We start from the raw sequence: 22,414 nt of genomic DNA, 5'->3' as shown, positions 1-22,414 counted from the left end.
CGTTCTGTAACTGAGAAATCTGATCAGAATCGATCTGGGCTGGGTGCCTGCCGGAGGCTGTGGTGCCAACGCATGGTGAGCCCTTTCTATCTGTAGGTCTTTTGCAGCCGGTATATCAAGGTTCTCTCTAAGCAGCTTCTCCACGAAGGGAATCATCAATCCGGGTTTACCTTCGGTTCCTTCGGGAACTCCGTAGATCCTCACATTTTCCCTTCTCGAGCGGCCTTCTTGATCTATTAGTTTCCACTGGAGTTGGTCTTGTAGCTTCAGCATTTCTGCTATCACTTCCTCGGCATTTTGTAGCTTCTCTTCAATTCCAACAATCCTCGCTTCGGCTTCATCTATCCGCGAGTTAGTTGTTACTATTTCTCCTTTAGTATCTTCCAGCTGTTTGCTGTTATCTTGTCGGAACTCGCGAATCTCTCCGAGAATCAAAGACAGAGTCACCGATTCCCCCTCATTATCTCCGTCCTGGCTTGCCGTGGGAGAGCTAGGCCCTTCGCCTTGCTGCATCTCTTTATGTTTATCAGCCTTCGAAGCGGACTTTTTATTCTTGTTCTTAGACATCATCCTTGCCCCTTTTATTAATATAGTTATGCAATATTAAGTATTTGTTGAAATTCGATTTTGGGGCAGTTTACCTTCTTTTTTGTCGAGAGACCTTTTCCTTACGCCGCCATTCCCTTGATGACCCGGAAGTCGATGACAAAAAATTTCATTCCCAGATGAGCTCAATGCCTTCTATTCTCACTTTGACTGTCAAAACATGGATGAAGCTTCACAAACTCCCTCAACCCCCAATGCCCCTGTGATTTCAGTCTGAGGCCAAATTGAAAGCATTCTTCAGGAGGGTGAACCCACGGAAAGCATCCTCCCATTCAGGGTACCTAGCTGAGTAATAAAGACCTGTGCTGATCAACCAGCTGGTGTGTTCACCGATATCATTAACCTCTCGCTTCGGCAGTCTGAGGTACCCACCTGCTTCAAGCAGGCTTCAATTATACCAGTGCCCAAGAAGAATGTGGTAACCTGGCTCAATGACTATCGTCCAGTAGAACTTGCATCCACAATGATGATGCGTTTTGAGAGGTTGGTAATGAAAAATATCAACCCCTACTGAAGGAGCAACTTGGATCCTCTCCAATTTGCCTAGCAGCACAACAGATCCACAGCAGATGCCATTTCATTGCCTCTTCAAGCAACCCTATAAAATCTGGACAGCAAAGATGCATACAGTGCCTATAAAAATTATTCCCCCCCACCCCAGAAATTTTCATGTTTTATTGTTTTACAGCACTGAAATGCAGTAGATTTAATTTGGTTTTTTTTTGACACTGATCAACAGAAAAGGACACTGTTGTGTCAAAGTGAAAAATCTAAATTAATTAAATATAAAACACAAAATAATTGATTGCATAAGTATTCACCCACTTTAATGACACACCAAATTATCACTGGTGCAGCCAATTGGTTATAGAAGTCACATGATTAGTTAAATGGAGATCACCTATGTGCAGTCAAGATGTTTCAATTGACTGTAGTAAAAATACACCTCCATCTAGAACGTCCAACTGCTGGTGAGTCAGTATCCTGGCAAAACTACACTCCATGCACCTCAGCGAAAAGGTTGTTGAAAAGCGCAAGTCAGGAGATGGATAAAAGAAAGCTTCCAAGTCACTGAATATCCTTTGGAACACAGTTAAGTCGATCACCAAGAAATGGAAAGAATAGGACACAGCTGTAAATCTGCCTATCGTAGGCGTCCTCAAAAGCTGAATGACCATACAGGAAGGGGACTAGTGAGGGAGGCCACCAAGAGACCTATGACAACTCTGGAGGAGTTACAAGCTTCAGCGGCTGAAATGGGAGAGATTGCGCATACGGCTGTTGCCTGGGTGCTTCACCAGTCACAGCTTTATGGGAGAATGGCAAAGAGAAAGCCACTGTTGGAAAAAAAAACTCACATCAAATCTCAGCTAGAGAAAAGAAAAAGGAAAATGCTTCCCTAAAGCATCAATACTCAACTCTTTATAAAGATTATAAAATGCATACTGCTTCTTGGTTTAAGGGCCTGATAGTCGAGGGTTAGCAACTGTTCTTGAACCTGGTGGTGCGAGTCCTGAGGCTCCTGTACCTTCTTCCTGATGGCAGAGGTGAGAAGAGAGCATGTCCTTGGTGGTGGGGGTCCCTGATGTTGGATGCTGCTTTCCTGGTACAGCATTTCATGTAGATGATACATTTTCCACAGTCAGATAGCTTTCCAATGTTCAATGCCCAGGAAAAAAATACATGCATGAATCATTTCAAGACTGCAGGAACCATCAGTATCTAACTTAGCATGTAGGCAAGTCTTCAGGATGGTAAAGGATGGGTGGAAGCAAAAAGATATCTTTCTCTTTTACGTAAACTGTATACAAGACATGATTAAAGTTACACTTCAAAGTGGCAAGTGGTTATGGGGCAAAGTTGCTAGAATTAAGTAGGATTCTGAGTTTTCAAAAGGTAGCCATGAAGATGATTTTCACAGAACTGTGTACCCTATCAGATTGATTGTAGAATATGGTGAGTGCGCATGTGGCCATATGACAATACAGTGAATCGATCTGGCCTGCTATGTGAGGGAGCACTCTTTTTTGAGCGCCAGCTTTTGAGTGCACAAGTTTTCAGCTCAGCAGGCCCAGTTCATTGCTTTCAAATTATATCTTACCCAGCATGTACCATTACTAACATGAGTCCCTAAAACCTTTTAATCACACAACTCCATTGTCATTCTTGATCATGCATATGTAACAAAAGTGGTTTTGAGTAAACAAGTTACACAAAAATGGCATCAAGGAAGCCAACAGCCCTTGACATAGAGGTAGGGATTTCCTCACTCACAATTGACACAATGAATTATAATAGAACTAAAGATTCTCTATAATAAATGAAAATAAAAATAAACTTACCGTTTCAACACTCTTAAAGTAAAGCCTGTAGTTTGTAATATGTACCACCCCCTTTTTAGGCCCATTAAAGTGACAAATGTAGATCACTTCCTTTTCTAAGAAACAAGGAAATAATAACTCACATTAGCTATTAGGAACCAGCACTTTCAAAACAGTTTATAAAAAGTCTTAACGTGTGAGAAATATGACCATTTCAAAACATAACTACAATAATAATGAGAAAATACACTCAGTGGCCACTTTATTAGATACCTTCTGTGTCTAATAAAATGGCTACATAAGAATATAAGAAATAGGAGCAGGAGTCGGCCATCTGGCCCATCAAGCCTGGTTAGCCATTCAATAAGATCACGGCTCATCTGGCCATGGACTCATCTCCACCTCCTTGCCTTTTCCCCATAACCCTTAATTCCCCTATGCAAAAACTATCCAACCTTCTCTTAAATATATTTACTGAGGGAGCCTGCACTGCTTCATTAGGCAGAGAGTTCCACAGATTCACTACTGTGGGAAAAGCAGTTCCTCCTCATCTCCGTCCGAAATCTACTCCCCCGAATCTTGAGGCTATGTCTCCTAGTTCTAGTCTCACCCATCAGTAGAAACAACTTTCCTGCCTCCATCTTATCTATCACTTTCATAATTTTATATGTTTCCATAAGATTGCCTCTTGCTCTTCTGAATTCCAGCGAGTAGAGTCCCAGGTGACTCAATCTCTCCTCACAGTCTCGAGTCTCCTCACAGTCCCCTCATCTCTGGAGTCAACCTGATGAACCTCCCCTGCAATGCCTCCAAAGCCAGTGTATCCTTCTTCAAGTAAGGAGACCAGAACCGCACAGAGTACTCCAGGTGTGGCCTTACCAGTACCCTGTACAGTTGCAGCATAAACTCCCTGCTCTTAAATTCAATTCCTCTACCAATGAAGGCCAACATCCATTTGACTTCTTGATAGTCAGCTGCACCTACAAACCAACCTTTTGTGATTCATGCAGAAGCTCTCCCAAGTCCCTCAGAAGCATGCAGCAATTTTTTTACCATTTAAATAACCTGCTCTTTCATTTTTCCTTCCAAAGTGGATGACCAACATTGTACTCCACTGCCAGACCCTTGCCCACTCACTTAACCTATCTATATCTCTCAGCAGACTCTCTGTATCTTCTGCACAATTTGCTTTTCCACTCAATTTAGTATCATACACTACACTCGGCCCCCTCTTCGAGATCGTTAATGTATATCGTTAACAGTTACGGGCCCAGCACCGACTCCTGCGGCACACCGCTCACCAATGATTGCCAACCAGAGTAACACCCATGTAACAGTGTACTTTTTTGCATTTCTGATGCTGTAGCCCATCCACTTCAAGGTTCAACCTGTGGTACAATTAGTGATGCTCTTCCCCTCACCACTTTTATAATGTGGTTATTTGAGTTACTTGTTGCTTTCCTGCCATTTTGAACCAGTCTGGCCATTCTCTCTGACCTCTCTTGTTAACAAGGCGTTTTTGCCCACAGAACTGCCACTCGCTGGATGTTATTTTGTTTTTTACTATTCAGTGTAAACTGTGGAGATTGCTGTGCATGAAAATCCCAGCAGTTTCTGAAATACACAAACCACCACAGAAACAGGCCCTTTGGCCTATCCAGTCCAACCAAGCCATTCAAATTGCCAACTCACCTGCACCATGTACTTATCCAAACTACCCTTAAAGTTGAAATTAGCTGGCATGCACCACTTGTACTGGCAGCTCATTTCACACTCCCACGACCCTCAGAGTGAAGAATTTTCCCCTCAGGTTCCCCTTACATTTTTTACCTTTCACCCTTAACCCATAACCTCTAGTTGTAGTTCCACCCAAATTCAATGGAAAAAGCCTAGTTGCATTTATATAATAAATAATCCCCTCATACTTGTGTATACCTCTATCAAACCTTCTCTCAATCTTTTATGTTCCAAGGAGTAAAGTCTCAACCTATTAAATCTTTCCATATACAGTCCCTATAAAAAGTATTAACCCCTCTTGGAAGTTTTCATGTTTTATTGTTTTACAATATTGAATCACAGCAGGTTTAATTTGAGTTTATTGACACTGATCAACAGAAAAAGACTTCCGTGTCAAAGTGAAAACAGATCTCTACAAAGTGATCTCAAATAAATACAAATATACAACACAAAATAATTGACTGCAAAATTACTCACCCCCTTCAAGTCAGTATTTAGTAGATACACCTTTGACAGCAATTACAGCCTTGATTTTGTGTGGATAGGTCTCTATCAGCTTTGCCCATCAGGACACAGCAACTTTCCCCCATTCTTCTTTACAAATCAGCTCAAGCACTGTCAGATTGTATGGAGATCATGACAGAACTGCCCTTTTCAAGTCCAACCACAAATTCTCAATTGGATTGAGGTCTGGACTCTGACTTAACCACTCCAGGTCATTAACTTTGTTGTTTTTAAGGCATTCCTGTGTAGCTGTGTCTTTATGCTTGGGATAATTGTCTTGCTGGAAAACAAATCTTCTCCCAAGTTGCAGTTCTCTTGCAGACTGCATCGGGTTTTCCTCCAGGATTTCCCTGTATTTTGCTGTACTCATTTTACCCTCTATGTTCACAAGTCTTCCAGGGCCTGCTGCAGTGAAACATCCCCGCATCATGATGCAGCCACCACCATGCTTCACAGTAGGGATGGTGTGTTTTTGATTATGTGCGGTATTTGACTTACACCAAACAGAGTGTTTAATCTCATGGCCAAAGAGCTTAATTTTGGTTTCATCAGACCATAGAACCTTCTTCCAGCTGACTTCAGAGTCTCCCACCTGCCTTCTGGCTGAGACTGGTGAAGCACCTGGGAAACAATTGTTGTACATGCAGTTTCTCCCATCTCAGCCACTGAAGCCTGTAACTCCTCCAGAGTTGTCATAGGTCTCTTGGTGGCCTCCCTCACGAGTCCCCTTCTTGCACGGTCACTCAGATTTTGAGGATGACCTGCTCTAGGTAGATTTACATCGGCGCCATGTTCTTTCCATTTCTTGATGATTGACTTAACTGTACTCCAAGAGATATTCAGTGACTTGGAAATTTTGTTACATCCATCTCCTGACTTGTGCTTTTCAATAACCTTTCTGCAAAGTTGCTTGGAGTGTTCTTTTGTCTTCGTGATGTAGATTTTGCCAGGATACTGATTCACCTGCAGTTGGACCTTCCAGACAGAGGTCTATTTGTACTACAATCAATTGAAACACCTTGAATGCATGCAGGTTTATATATAGCTAGGACACCTTAACTAATTATGTGACTTCTAAAACCAGTTGGCTGCACCAGTGATTATTTGGTATGTCACATCTAGGAGGGGGTGGGTGAATATTTAGGCAATCAATTATTTTGCGTTTTATATTTGTAATCAATTTAGATCACTTTACAGAGATCTGCTTTCACTTTCACATGAGTGTTTTTCTGCTGATCAGTATCAAAAAAGCCAAATTAAATCCACCGTGATTCAATGTTGTAAAGCAATAAAACATGAGAATTTCTGGTGGGGGGGGGCCGAGAGAATACTTTTTAATAGGCACTATAACTCAGGCCCTCCAGACCCAGCAATATCCTTATAATTTTCTCCGTACTCTTTCAACCTTATTTACATCTTTCACATAGGTAGGTGACCAAAGCTGCACACAATTCTCCAAATTAGCTTCACCAATGTTTTCTACAACATAACAACCCCTTTCCTGTACTCAATACATTGATTTATGAAGGCCAATGTGCCTAAAGCTTTCTTTACAACCCTATCAACCTGTGACATCACTTTCAAGGAATTAGGGACCTGCATTCCCTGATACTTTTGTCCTACTGCACTCCTCAATGCCCCAACGATTACTGTGAAAGACCGACCCTGGTTTGTCCTACTGATGCTACCTACATGTACAGAGCCATGCTGACTATCCTTAATCAGTCCATGACTATACTCATATATCCAGTCCCTTAGAATACCTTCCAATAACTTTCTCACTACTGATGTCAGGTTCACCAGCCTATAATTTTTTATTATTTTTAGAGAATCACAGTAGCTATCCTTCAATCCTTCGGCACCTCACCTGTTGTTAAGGATAATTTAAATATCTCTGCTCGGACACCGGCGATTTTTGCACTTGCCTCCCACAGGGTCCGAGGGAACATCTTGTCAGGCCCTGGGGATTTATCCATCCTACTTTGCCTCAAAACAGCAAACACCTTGTCCTTTGTAACCTGTATAGAATCCATGAAGTTGATGCCTTTTTGCCTTTCTTCTATAGTCTGTACCCATCTCCTAAATACAGATGCAAAAAAAATGCATTTAAGATCTCCCCCATTTATTTGGCTCCACACATGGATTACCATTCTGATCTTCGAGAGGACCAATATAGTCCCTTGAAATGCTTTTGCTCTTAACACATCTCTAGAATCCCTTAGGATTCTTCTTCACCTTGTCTGCTAAGGCAACTTCATGCCTTCTTTTAGTCCTCCTGATTTATTTCTCAAGTGTTCTCTTTCATTTCTTATACTCCATAAGCACCTCATTTGTTCCTACCCACCTATACCTATTGTGCACCTCCTTTAGTTTCAAAATATTCATCTACACAAACTTTTGTCACCTGCCCTGTCTCATTCCTTAAAAGCAGACCACTGGGACTTTCATGTACTGATGAAGGAAACTTTCCTGATCACATTTGACAAACTCTCTCTCATCTACAGTAGTCCCTTTACAGTATGGAATTCCCAGTCAATGTGTGGAAAGTTAAAGTCACCTACTATAACATTATGCTTCTTGCAACAGTTCGTTATCCCTCTACAAATTTGTTCCTCTAAATCCCTCAGACTGTTGGGTAGTCTGTAACATAGCCCTATTAATATGGTCATACCTTTCTTATGACTCAGTTCCACCCATAATGCCTCACAGGTGACTTCTCCAGTCTGTCCTGACTGAGCACTGCCCTGAGATTTTCCTTGGCTAGTAACACCACTCCTCCTCCGTTAATCCCTCCCACTCTGTCTGAAACAACTGAACCCTGGAATATTGACCTGCCAGTACTGCTCCTCCTGCAACCAAGTCTCACTCATAATTCCATGTGTTGATCCATGCCCTGCGCTCATCTGCCTTTCCTACGATATTTCTTGCATTGATATATATGGAGTTAAGGACATTGTAATCACTTACAGCAAGTAGATTTGCTTTAGACAAAAATTACAGCATATGTCATCTTACCTGTACTTTTAATATCTTCTCCTGGTAATAGTGGTACCTCCTCTGCTTGCTGTGCCTGAAAAGAAAAGCCAAATTAATCCCTTAAATTCTATTTAACTAAAAGACATACACTGCAGTGATTAGTAGCTCTGGTCATCCCACAGCATAAGCAAAGCATATTCACAACCAATATGAATCCTAGAACTTCACAACTATCAAAATTCAGTTGAGCACTTTTTGCACTTTTGAGATGAGGTTGTGAATGTCAATGTTTATTTTCTCCAAACATTCCATTACCATAAACATAATACTCAGTTATTCCTTCATATCACAGCTCACCACAAAATGTTGCAAATGGATTTTAAGAACTGACAGCATCCAGCTTGGATCTCCATTTATTATGCATATTCTGTAAGCTCATTAACTAATTAACACATAAATAATAATCACAGAATAAACTTTATATTACCTTTGGAAACACTCAGCAGGTGAGGCAACATTGGTGGAGAGAGAAATAGAGTTAATGTTTCAGGTTGAAGATATTTCATCCGAACTAAGTTAGAAAATGATTGTGCTTTAAATTACTGGGTGGGAAGAGAGCAAAAGCTATGTTTGTGATAGGGTGGAGTTCAAAACCATCTGAATGATGTATGATATTGGTCCCGGCCAAGAGAAGATGACGTGTTGAATGTTTTTAATTTTTAGCAAAGCAGTTTGGTAATGAAGTGGGACAGGTTGCGTTTTGGTGTTGCTGGTTGTTATCATTTCTTACCATTCTCTAAAACTGATGATCAACTCAAGTCTTTAGCTTTCTCACTACCACTTCCACACATGACTCATGCTCAACATGTTAAATTAACTGTTTCTATCTGCACCACTGCAGCCTGAACAACTGATTATTCAGCAGCATTTCAATTTTACTTCTGCATTTATAAGCTGGAGCTGAAGAATGGGACCTTACCAGCTATTTTTAATCATGTATTTGGTTTCCCAGATTCTGTGCAAGAATCATCACAGAATCAGAATCAAGCTTAATATCAGTGACATAAGCCATGAAATGTCTTTTTTTGCAGCAGCACTACATTGCAATACATTAAAAATACTATAAATTACAAATATACATACAAGACCATAAGATGTAGGAGCAGGATTAGGCCATTTGGCCCATCAAATCTGCTCCGCAATTTCATTATGGCTGATTCAATTTTCCTCTCAGCCCTAATCTCCTGCCTTCTCCCCATATTCCTTCATGCCCCAACCAATCAAGAATCTATCAACCTTTGCCTTAAATATACAGAAAGACTTTGTCTCCACAGCTGCCTGTGGCTAAGAAATCCACAGATTCACCACTCTCTGGCAAAAGAGATCATTGGGATCTCTTCTGGGGGAGGTGTGTGCCCTGTTCAAAAGTGACGGGTTGCAGCTGAACCTTAGGGGAACAAATATTCTCATGGGCAGGTTTGTTAGAGCTGTTGGGGTGGGATTAAACTAATTTGGCAGAGGGGGTGGGAACCGGAGTGAAGGGACTCAGGATAGTACGGATGGTAAAAATGCAAAGATAAGATGCCAGGAAGACTGCCAGGAAGGGCAGGCAGATGACAGGACATTAATTGCAGCCAGCAGGGTGAGTATTCATGTATCAGTGCATTAGGGATGCAGAATCAAAAAGGGTAGCAAATGCAGCATTAAAAATGTTATATCTCAGTCCACAGAGTACAAGAAATTAGGGGGATGATCTTGTGCAATATTACAGACTGTCAGGCATGATGTTGTGGCCATCACTAAATCATGGGTGAAGAATGGTTGTAGATGAGAGCTAAATGTCCAAGGTTACATGTTGTATTGGAGGGATAGGAAGGTCGACAGAGGGGGTAAAAAAAAACAGCGTCAAATCAGGAGAAAGATGTGACATAGGATCGGAAGATGATGAATCCTTGTGGGGTGAGTTAAGAAACTGCAAGGGTAAAAGGACCCTGATGGCAGTTATATACAGGCTCCCAACAGTAGCTGGGATGTGGACCACAGATTACAACAGGAAATAGAAAAGGCATGTCAAAAGGGCACTGTTATGATGGTCATGGGAGATTTCAACACACAGGTTGATTGGGAAAATCAGGTTAGAAGGGAATGAGATTGTTGAATGCCTGCAAGATGGCTTTTTAGAGCAGTTTGTTGTTGAGCCTACTAGAGCTATACCTGATTAGGTGTTATGTAATAAACCGGAGGTGATTAGGAAGCTTAAGGTTAAAGAACCCTCAGCAGGCAGTGATCACCACATGACTGAGTTCACTTGAAATTTGACAGGGAGAAAGTAAGGTCTGATGTCGCAGTGTTTCAGTGGAGTAAAGGAAATTACAGTGGTATGAGAGAGGAGTTGGCCAAAGTAAATTGGAAGGAGATGCTGGCAGGGATGACAGCAGAGCAGTAATGGCTTGAGTTTCTAGGAAAAATGACGAAGGTGCGGGATAGATGTATTCCAAAAACAAAGAAATACTCTAATAGCAAAATAGTACAACTGTGGCTAACAAGGGAAGTGAAAGCTAATATAAAAGCAAATGAGAGAGAATATAACAAAGCAAAAATTAGTGCGAAGACAGAGGATTGGGAAGGTTTTAAAACCCTACAGACAGCAACTAAAAGAATCATTAGGAGGGAAAAGACGAAATATGAAAATAAGCTAGCAAAAAGTACCAAAATGGACAGTAAAACCTTTTTCAAGTATGTAAAAATTAAAAAGATGAGAGTGGATATAGGACCGCTAAAAAAAGAGGCTAGAGAAATAATAATGGGGGACAAGTAGATAGCAAATGAACTAAATGAGTATTTTGCATCAGTCTTCACTGTAGAAGACACTAGCAATGTGCCAGATGTTGAAGGGCGAGAGAGAAGTGAAGTGAGTACGGTTACTATTACAAGGGAGAAGGTGCTCAAAAAGCTGAAAGACCTATGGATTCATAAGTCACCTGGACCAGATGAACTGCACCCTCAGGCTCTGAAAGACGTAGCGATAGAGATTGTGCAGGCATTAGTAATGATCTTTCAAAAATCATTGGACTCTCTGGCATGGTATCAGAGGATAGGAAAATTGCAAATCTCACTCCACTCATTAAGAAAGGAGGAAGGCAGCAGAAAGAAAATTATAGATCAGTTAGTCTGACCTCAGTGGTTGGGAAGATGTTGGAGTCAATTGTTAAGGATGAGGTTATGAAGTACTTGGTGACAGAGGACAAGATAGGACAAAGTCAGTATGGTTTCCTTAAGGGAAAACCTCGCCTGATAAACCAGTTGGAATTCTTTGAGATTACACATTGGATAGATAAAGGGGATGGAAGGCATGTTGTACATTTGGTCTTTCAGAAGAACACTGATAGGTCCCACACAAGGTGGATCACCATCTTAAAAGCCCATGGCATTACAGGAAAGTTATTAGCATGGTTACAGCATTGGCTAATTGGTAGGAGGCAGCGAGTGGGAATAAAAGGATCCTTTTCTGGTTGGCTGCCAGTGTCTAGTGGTATTCCACAGGGGTCGGTGTTGGGGCAGCTTCTTTTTATGCTGTATATCAATGATTTAGATGATGGAATAAATAGATGGCTTTCTTACCAATTATGCAGATGATACGAAGATTGGTGGAGGGGCAGGCAGTGTTGAGGAAACAGGTAGGATGCAGAAGAACTTACGATTAGGAGAATGGGCAAGAGAGTGGCAAATGAAATACAATGTTGAAAAATGCATGGTTATGCACTTTGGTAGTAGAAATAAATGTGCAGACTTTTTTCTAAGCATGGGAGAAAATCCAAAAATCTGAGCTGCAAGGGGACTTGGGAGCCCTTGTGCAGAACACCCTAAAAGTTAACTTACAGGTGGAGTCAGTGGTGGGGAAAGTAAATGCAATGTTAGCATTCATTTCAAGAGGTCTAGAATGCAAGAGCAGGGATGTGATGCTGCGGCTTTAAGGCACTGGTGAGGCCTCACCTTGAATATTATTAACAGTTTTGGACTCATCTTAGAAAAGATGTACTGGCATCGGAGAGGGTTCAGAGGAAGTTCACAAGGATAATTCCAGGAATGAAAGGGTTATCATATGAGGCACTTTTGATAGCTCTGGGATGGTATTCGTTGGAATCTAGAAGGATGGTTGTGGGGGGGTGGGGGGAGAGATCTCACTGAAACCTTCAAATGCTGAAAGGCCTAGACAGGGTAGATGTGGAAAGGATGTTTTCCATGATAAGGGAGTCTAGGACAGGAGGGCACAGCCTCAGGATAGAGGGATTTCCATTTAAAACGAAGATGTGAAGAAATTTCTTAGCCAGAGGGTAGTGAATTTGTGGAATTTATTACCACAGGCAATTGTGGAGGCCAGGTCATTAGGTGTATTTCAGGCAGAGCTTGATAGGTTTTTGATTGGCCATGACATCAGAGGTTACGGGGAGAAGGCTGGGGAGTGAGGCTGAAGAGGGGAGAAAAGGATCACCCATGATTAAATGGCAGAGCAGACTCAATGGGCCAAATGGCCTAATTCTGCTCCTATGTCTTTATAATCTTAAAGAAATTCCTTATCTCCACAAACAAGAAGAAATCTGAACAACACACACAAAATGCAGGAGGAATTCAGCAGGTCAGGTAGCATCTATGGATAAAAGTATAGTTGACGTTTTGGGTCGAAACCCTTTGGCAAAACTGGAGAAAAAAAGCTGAGGAATAGCTGTAAAAGGTGGGGGGGGCGGGTGCAGGGGAGAGAGAACTATGTACATTGATGAGACCTGACGTAGATTGGGAGACCGCTTCACTGAGCATCTAAGCTCCGTCCACCAGAACCTGTACATTGACCCAACGTAGATTGGAAGACTGCTTTGCAGAGCAATCTGAGCATGGAATGGAAGGCCTTATTACAGTGTAGCAATGGTCTTGTGTGTTGGGACCCCTGGTGCTGCAGGTTATGTCCTGATGATAATTGGCCAGAAATGTCTTCAAATCAGCCTGATTGAAGTCTCCGACTATGATTTGAAGTGTACTGGGGTGGACTGTTTCTTGTTTGGTGATGGCAGCATTCAATGTCTCAAGTGCCTCATTAGTGTCAGTTTTTGCAGTATGTACACTGTGGTCAGGATCACAGAGGAGAACTGTCTTAGTAAGTAGAACCGTCAGCACTTAATATCAGGTATTCCAGATCAGCCAAGCATCAAATGAACATTTCATTTGTAATCTTCCATGCAAGGAACTTACCTTGGAACAAGTGCTGCAGCTGCCCCTGCCCCTATATCTCCGCCCTCACTATCATTCAGGGCCCCAAACAGTTCTTCCAGGTGAGGCAATACTTCACCTGTGAGTCTGGTGGGGTCATACACTGTGTCAGATGCTCCCAGTGTGGCCTCCTGTATATCGGTGAAACACGACATAGATTGGGAGACTGCTTCGCTGAGCATCTATGCTCTGTCCACCAGAGCAAGCGGCATCTCCAGGTGGCCACCCATTTTAATTCTACTTCCCATTCCAACATGTCAGTCCGTGGCCTCCTCTACTGTCGTGATGAGGCCACATTTAGGTTGAAGGAACAACACCTTATATTCCATTTAGCCTCCAACCTGATGGCTTGAACATCGATTTCTCTAACTTCCAGTAATGCCCCCATTCTCCATTTCCAACCCCCTTTTCCCTCTCTCACCTTATTTCACCAATCAACTTCCCAGCTCTTTACTTCGTCGCTCCTCCTCCAGTTCCACATCATTTGGCATTTCTCTCTCCCCTCCCCACCTTTTAAATCTACTACTCAGCTTTGTTTCCCCAGTCCTGCCAAAGGGTTTCGGCCTGAAAGGTCAACTGTACTTTTTTTCATAGATGCTGCCTGGCCTGCCGAGTTTCTCCTTCGTTTTGTATGTGTTCCTCTTCTCCATTCTAAAAGAATATCCCTCTATTCTGAGTCTGTGCCCTCTGGTCTTAGACTCTCCCACCATAGGAAACATCCTCTCCACATCCGCTCTATCAAGGACTTTCAACATTCGAAGGATTCAATGAACTCACCCCTCATTCTTCAGAATTCCAGCAATTACAGGCCTAGAATCATGCTCTTCATATGACAAGGTATTCAATCCTGGAATAATTTTCATGAACCTCCTTTGAACCCTCTCCAGTTTCAGCACGTCCTAAAATAAGGGGCCCACAACTGCTCACAATACTCCCAAGTAAGGACTCACCTGTGCTTTATCAAGTGTCAACATCACGTCCTTGCTTTTATATTCTAGTCCTCTTGAAATGAATGCTAACAACGCATTTGCCTTCCTCACCACAGACTCAAGCTGCAAATTAACCTTTAGGGAATCCTGCACAAGGACTCCCATTAAATTAAATAGTGAGGTAGCATTTGTGGGTTCACAAGTTTTCTTTAAATCAAAACCTGCATGCATTATACTTTTTGGTCTTAGTTCAATGACACTTCTTCCCTCTATCCCCCTCTTGAGATTCTGTGTTTGTTTTGGAGGAGCTAATTCATTCTGCATTTTATCCAAATGACTGCTCTTCACGACTGTAAACTACCAATGTTAACAGGCAACTCAACTTTGTAGGACATCAAAGCTGAGTACAGCCTTCTGTTTTCATGCAGACCCTCCTTACTCAATTTCCAGTTAGTCACTGGATAGCAATCTGGTAGAGCTCCTGATTGTATCCAAAACCTTTTTCTATAGCAGGGGGTATTGAGACTGATAGTATTACAGCACTTCCACTCCAGCTGAATCAACTTAACTCTGATCAAGGCTGGAATATAGAACCTTCCTGATTTTCAATGTCCAGCAAGACCAATACTATTGCTTTTAAAGCTGGAACTAAACTAGCAGACTATGTTCACACAACTGAAGCATCTGAAGATTTTATTTTAAGAAGTGCTCTTAACCAAAACCAACCATCATCTCTCAGGCCATGCTCTTTAGCTTTTCCACTAATGCACATATACTGAGAATGATATTTTATTTAAATTCTCGTCCTGAGCAACATTTAACAGAAGTTCCATTCTGAGACATTCAGTACGTAGAGGAAAAGAGCAATGTCAATTACCAACTGCAACGCTATAATCTACCCCAATAATCAAAATCACTAGGCTGTGCTCCTTCTCCCTGCATACAAACAGAAGCTGAAACGTGAAGATCCAGTACAGAAAATAATACAATACTGAGGAACAAATCTAAAAATACAGCTTGATGAAGGGTCTTGGCCCAAAATGTTGACTGTTTATTCCCATCCACAGAAGCTGCCTGACCCCAGCACATTGTGCGTAATGCCCTAGATTTCTAGCATCTGCAGTACCTCTTCTGTCTTAAGATTAGCTTTATTTGTCACATGTACATCTAAAAACATAGTGAAATACTTTGTGTCAATGACCAACACAGTCCAAGATGTGCTGGGGAAACCCACAAGTGTCACCTTGCTTCTGGTGCCAACACTGGATGCCCACAATTCACTAAGCCTAACCTGTACATCTTTGGTAGGTGGGAGGAACCCACAAGGTCACAGTCTCCTTACAGACAACTGTGGGAACTGAACCCCCGATCTTACAGCTGGCACTGTAAAGTGTTACACTAATTGTTACGCCACCATGCTTCCACATGGTTGCTTTGAGTCAGTAGATTGGTCTTTGCTCACAGACTCAGAACTCAGCCTAGGTAAGTATGTCACCATTTACAGTGACTATTGGCAAGAGTACAATCCACGTGTTCCCAAACTGGAAACTATGGATGAACCAGGATATCCGCTCCCTACTAAAGTCTAGGACTGCGACGTTCAAATCAGTTGACATTTTCTTTACAAAAGTTGACATATGAGCTCCATAAAGCTATCAGAGATGTCAACAGACAACACTAGTCCACAACAGAGTCCCAAACCAGCTGCCAATTATGGAAGAGCTAACAAGCAATGATGGAGTACAAAACTAAGTCAGGTGGCATCGTTGGTAACAATGCATTCCTTACGAGCGAGCCCAACATACTGAATGGAAGAGGATTGCAATGTCACTATCCTGCTTCCCCTCTCCCAACTGACAGCCTCCAATGCACCTGACCCCACAGTCACTGCTGCAGATATCAGTCTACTGGACAGCAAACACATGTAAAGCAGCTGGCTCAGATGGTGCCACTGGCTGTGTCCTGAGTTCATATGCACCAATGCACCATCACAGCTTGATGCAGCAACTGCTCTGCACTTGACTGCAAGAAACTGCTGACAACTGCGGACTCAACTCAGCAACTCACAGGAACCAGTCTTCTCCACCTGCATTGTCAACAGTTCACGTAGCTTCAGGAAAGCAGCCTGCATAATCAAAGATCCCACCAACTATGGACATTCTCTCTACTCCTCTCTCCCACCAGGCAAAACGTTGGTAGCACATACAGTATCAGTAAGCTCAGACAGATTCTACCCCACTAGACCACTGATTGGTTCCCTAGTACAATACGATGGACACTTGGTCCTCACAATCTATCTGGTTATAATATTGCACCTTACTGTCTACCTGTAATACATTTTCGCTGCACTGTGACAATTTATTACGCACTGTTCATGTTTTACTTTGCATTACCTCAATGCACTGTTGTAATGAATTGATCTATATGGATGACATGCAATACAAACTTTTCCACTATTCCTCTGCAGGTGACAATAATAAAACAAATCAAACCAAATTTTTTAAACTCGTGATGCTGCAGGGGGAGAAAATAGCTGTTAATGTTGCAACTTCTGGCATTTTACCCATGTGAGGAAAGCAGCAGCACTGCCAGGTGGTTGGCGCAATGGGTTCAAATTATGGATGGGATTGGTCTCACATACTACACAATGGATCATCTTATCAATACAAAATAGGCAGACATGTGAATTAAACCATTTAACTGCTCAAATGCAGGATTTCTGATTGTAGTAGCAAATACAGTTACCAGAAAACGTTAATACTAAAAACAGGGGAGAAACGTACCTTTTTAGTTGAAGAGTTGATTGGTATTGAAGCAGAATATACAATTGGGGAAGATGCAGATGCCATATTTTACCCAGGTTCTTGAAGGACAAAAGATTCGACTGCAATATAAATAGACCAGTTAGCCACAGCAACAATTGCAGGGGTGCAAATCTTTCTCAAAGCTTTAACGTGTCTTATACAAAGCAATATGTCAAGATGTTTGTAATAGATTTTTATCTTGTCTACAAATATATTCATATCCATGCTCAACCTTAACATAACAAAGAACTTCTTCAATGTAACTTTACATCAACAGATTATTTTCACACCTTGTCATTCACATTCCAGTTCACTGCTCCAATTAGATACAATTTGCATCTTAAAAATTTAAGCTTGAGAATATGAACCAGGAGGTTTTAAACCACCAGACTTTCTAGACAGTCTCCACAATGGACTTCAAACAAAGCTGCTAAAATTTGAGTCCTTTATTCTGATGCAACTTTTCAATTTGACACCATCTCTAGGAGATCTGGAGCCTCCGGTAACACTGATGTCATCAAGTGTCATCACTGAGTAGCCAAGCAGACTGAAAATTTTCAGAAAATTAACCAGGAAGTGAAAAGCACAGGACATAAGAGCAGAATTAGGCCATTCAGTCCATCGAGCCTGCTCCACCATTCCATCATGGCTGATCCTGGCTCCCACTCAACCCCATACACCTGTCTTCTCGTCATATCCTTTGATGCCCTGATCAATCAAGAAACTATCAACTTCCACCTTAAATATATGCATGGACTTGGCCTCCACTGCAGTCTGCGGTACAGCATTCCACAGATTTACCATTCTCTGGCTATAAAAATTCCTCCTTACTTCCGTTCCAAAGGGTTGCCCCTCAGTTTTGAGGCTGTGCCCTCTAGTTCTGGATACCCCCACCATAGGAAACATTCTCTTCACATCCACCCTATTTAGTCCCTTCAACATTCGGTAGGTTTCAAGGACATTCCACCAACCACCCACCCCCGCATTCTTCTAAATTCTAGTGAGTACAGTCCCAAAGCTGCCAAACGCTGCAATGTTAACCTGTTCGTTCCCGGAATCATCCTCATGAACCTTCTCTGGACTCCCTTTAATGACAATGTATCCTTTCCAAGATATGGGGTCCGAAACTGCTGACAATATTCTAAGTACAGCCTAACGAGTGTCTAATAATGGCTCAGCATTATCTCCTTGCTTTTAAAAGTATAGACTGTATTTTATTTTTACCTCACTTTAAAGTAAAATAAAGACTTAAGTAATATCATGGGCTCAAGTTAAAAAGCAAAGCATCTTAACAAAGAAAATTAAATGATATTTCAAAGCAGGGATTCCCAACCTCGAGTCCACAAACCACTTGCTTAATGGTATTGATCCATGGCAGAAAAAAAGTTGGGAACCCCTGGTTTAAAGAATGCACTTTGGAATGAAGGGAGATACTTTCAACAATGACCAAAATCTCCCACATCATTTAAAAGAAAAATTATATATCTCATTCAAATGCAGTTTAACATTATCAATGAAATCTTACTGCGTGTAAAATGCTGAAGCTCACATCACTGTTAATTATTGCAATCTTTGCAAAAAATAACACAGATAAATTTCTGATTTGTTTTACAACTGATTTTTAACAGATACCATACATGAGTGCCAGTAAACAACAACAGCATTACACCTGCATATTCCTTCTCACTGATGTTAGGGGTACGTATCACTCCATGGTAAATGGAATAATGTTGGCAGGTCCTTTTGCTCATAGAAACATAGAAAATAGGTGCAGGAGTAGGCCATTCGGCCCTTCGAGCCTGCACCGCCATTTATTATGATCATGGCTGATCATCCAACTCAGAACCCCGCCCAAGCCTTCCCTCCATACCCCCTGACCCCTGTAGCCACAAGGGCCATATCTAACTCCCTCTTAAATATAGCCAATGAACTGGCCTCAACTGTTTCCTGTGGCAGAGAATTCCACAGATTCACCACTCTCTGTGTGAAGAAGTTTTTCCTAATCTCGGTCCTAAAAGGCTTCCCCTCTATCCTCAAACTGTGACCCCTCGTTCTGGACTTCCCCAACATCGGGAACAATCTTCCTGCATCTAGCCTGTCCAATCCCTTTAGGATCTTATACGTTTCAATCAGATCCCCCCTCAATCTTCTAAATTCCAACGAGTACAAGCCCAGTTCATCCAGTCTTTCTTCATATGAAAGTCCTGCCATCCCAGGAATCAATCTAGTGAACCTTCTTTGTACTCCCTCTATGGCAAAGATGTCTTTCCTCAGATTAGGGGACCAAAACTGCACACAATACTCCAGGTGTGGTCTCACCAAGGCCTTGTACAACTGCAGTAGTACCTCCCTGCTCCTGTACTCGAATCCTCTCGCTATAAATGCCAGCATACCATTCGCCTTTTTCACCGCCTGCTGTACCTGCATGCCCACTTTCAATGACTGGTGTATAATGACACCCAGGTCTCGTTGCACCTCCCCTTTTCCTAATCGGCCACCATTCAGATAATAATCTGTTTTCCTATTTTTGCCACCAAAGTGGATAACTTCACATTTATCCACATTAAATTGCATCTGCCATGAGTTTGCCCACTCACCCAACCTATCCAAGTCACCCTGCATCCTCTTAGCATCCTCCTCACTGCTAACACTGCCGCCAAGCTTCGTGTCATCCGCAAACTTGGAGATGCTGCATTTAATTCCCTCATCCAAGTCATTAATATATATTGTAAACAACTGGGGTCCCAGCACTGAGCCTTGCGGTACCCCACTAGTCACCGCCTGCCATTCTGAAAAGGTCCCGTTTATTCCCACTCTTTGCTTCCTGTCTGCTAACCAATTCTCCATCCACACCAATACCTTACCCCCAATACCGTGTGCTTTAAGTTTGCACACTAATCTCCTATGTGGGACCTTGTCAAAAGCCTTTTGAAAATCCAAATATACCACATCCACTGGTTCTCCCCTATCCACTCTACTAGTTACATCCTCAAAAAATTCTATGAGATTCGTCAGACATGATTTTCCTTTCACAAATCCATGCTGACTTTGTCCGATCATTTCTCCGCTTTCCAAATGTGCTGTTATCACATCCTTGATAACTGACTCCAGCAGTTTCCCTACCACCGACGTTAGGCTAACCGGTCTATAATTCCCCGGTTTCTCTCTCCCTCCTTTTTTAAAAATTGGGGTTACATTAGCCACCCTCCAATCCTCAGGAACTAGTCCAAAATCTAACGAGTTTTGAAAAATTATCACTAATGCATCCACTATTTCTTGGGCTACTTCCTTAAGCACTCTAGGATGCAGACCATCTGGCCCTGGGGATTTATCTGCCTTCAATCCCTTCAATTTACCTAACACCACTTCCCTACTAACATGTATTTCACTCAGTTCCTCCATCTCACTGGACCCTCTGTCCCTTACTATTTCTGGAAGATTATTTATGTCCTCCTTAGTGAAGACAGAACCAAAGTAATTATTCAATTGGTCTGCCATGTCCTTGCTCCCCATAATCAATTCACCTGTTTCTGTCTGCAGGGGACCTACATTTGTCTTTACCAGTCTTTTCCTTTTTACATATCTATAAAAGCTTTTACAGTCCGTTTTTATGTTCTCTGCCAGTTTTCTCTCATAATCTTTTTCCCCTTCCTAATTAAGCCCTTTGTCCTCCTCTGCTGAACTCTGAATTCCTCCCAGTCCTCAGGTGAGCCACTTTCTCTGGCTAATTTGTATGCTACTTCTTTGGAATTGATACTATCCCTAATTTCTCTTGTCAGCCACGGGTGCACTACCTTCCTTGATTTATTCTTTCACCAAACTGGGATGAACAATTGTTGTAGTTCATCTATGCAACCTATAAATGCTTGCCATTGCATATCCACCGTCAATCCTTTAAGTGTCATTTGCCAGTCTATCTTAGCTAATTCACGTCTCATACCTTCAAAGTTCCCCTTCTTTAAGTTCAGAACCTTTGTTTCTGAATTAACTATGTCACTCTCCATATTAATGAAGAATTCCACCATATTATGGTCACTCTTACCCAAGGGGCCTCTCACGACAAGATCGCTAATTAACCCTTCCTCATTGCTCAAAACCCAGTCCAGAATAGCCTGCTCTCTAGTCGGTTCCTCGACATGTTGGTTCAAAAAACCATCCCGCATACATTCCAAGAAATCCTCTTCCTCAGCACCTTTACCAATTTGGTTCACCCAGTCTACATGTAGATTGAAGTCACCCATTATAACTGCTGTTCCTTTATTGCACACATTTCTAATTTCCTGTTTAATACCATCTCTGACCTCACTACTACTGTTAGGTGGCCTGTACACAACTCCCACCAGCGTCTTCTGCCCCTTAGTGTTACGCAGCTCTATCCATATCGATTCCACATCTTCCCGGCTTATGTCCTTCCTTTCTATTGCGTTAATCTCTTCTTTAACCAGCAACGCCACCCCACCTCCCCTTCCTTCATGTCTATCCCTCCTGAATATTGAATATCCCTGAACGTTGAGCTCCCATCCCTGGTCACCCTGGAGCCATGTCTCTGTGATCCCAACTATATCATAATCATTAATAACAATCTGCACTTTCAATTCATCCACCTTATTACGAATGCTCCTTGCATTGACACATAAAGCCTTCAGGCGCTCTTTTACAACTCTCTTAGCCCTTATACAATTATGTTGAAAAGTGGCCCTCTTTAATGCTTGCCCTGGATTTGTCGGCCTGCCACTTTTACTTTTCTCCTTTGTACTTTTTGCTTCTACCCTCACTTTACACTCCTCTGTCTCTCTGCACTGGTTCCCATCCCTCTGTTGTGAACCAACCTCCTCATGCCTAGCCTTTTTAATTTGATTCCCACCCCCCAACCATTCTAGTTTAAAGTCACCTCAGTAGCCCCCGCTAATCTCCCTGCCAGGATATTGGTCCCCCTAGGATTCAAGTGTAACCCGTCCTTTTTGTACAGGTCACGCCTGCCCCAGAAGAGGTCCCAATGATCCAAAAACTTGAATCCCTGCCCCCTGCTCCAATCCCTCAGCCACGCATTTATCCTCCACCTCATCGCATTCCTACTCTCACTGTCGCGTGGCACAGGCAGTAATCCCGAGATTACTACATTTGCGGTCCTTTTTCTCAACTCCCTTCCTAGCTCCCTATATTCTCCTTTCAGGACCTCATCCCTTTTCCTACCTATGTCATTGGTACCTATATGTACCACGACCTCTGGCTCCTCACCCTCCCACTTCAGGATATCTTGGACACGATCAGAAAT

The 22,414-nt window shown here is 42.2% G+C and overlaps 1 protein-coding gene across 3 annotated transcripts in view; it reads right to left on the bottom strand.

Annotated features, from left to right (window-relative positions):
* mtm1 (myotubularin 1) overlaps positions 1–22,414 on the bottom strand; it is a 181,599-nt gene that overhangs the window by 107,888 nt on the left and 51,297 nt on the right. For all 3 annotated transcript variants that reach the window (XM_063061111.1, XM_063061109.1, XM_063061110.1), the window contains 3 exons: positions 17,119–17,219; positions 8,184–8,238; positions 2,949–3,043 (listed from right to left, as the gene is read on the bottom strand). In XM_063061111.1, coding sequence (XP_062917181.1) covers positions 2,949–3,043; positions 8,184–8,238; positions 17,119–17,184 — 216 coding nt within the window. In that variant the 5' untranslated portion in view covers positions 17,185–17,219. The remainder of the gene's footprint in view (positions 1–2,948; positions 3,044–8,183; positions 8,239–17,118; positions 17,220–22,414) is intronic.

Source organism: Mobula hypostoma, chromosome 10 (assembly GCF_963921235.1).
Source record: "Mobula hypostoma chromosome 10, sMobHyp1.1, whole genome shotgun sequence".
NCBI classification, from domain to species: Eukaryota; Metazoa; Chordata; class Chondrichthyes; order Myliobatiformes; family Myliobatidae; genus Mobula; species Mobula hypostoma.
This window is presented reverse-complemented; position numbering and strand designations above follow the sequence as displayed.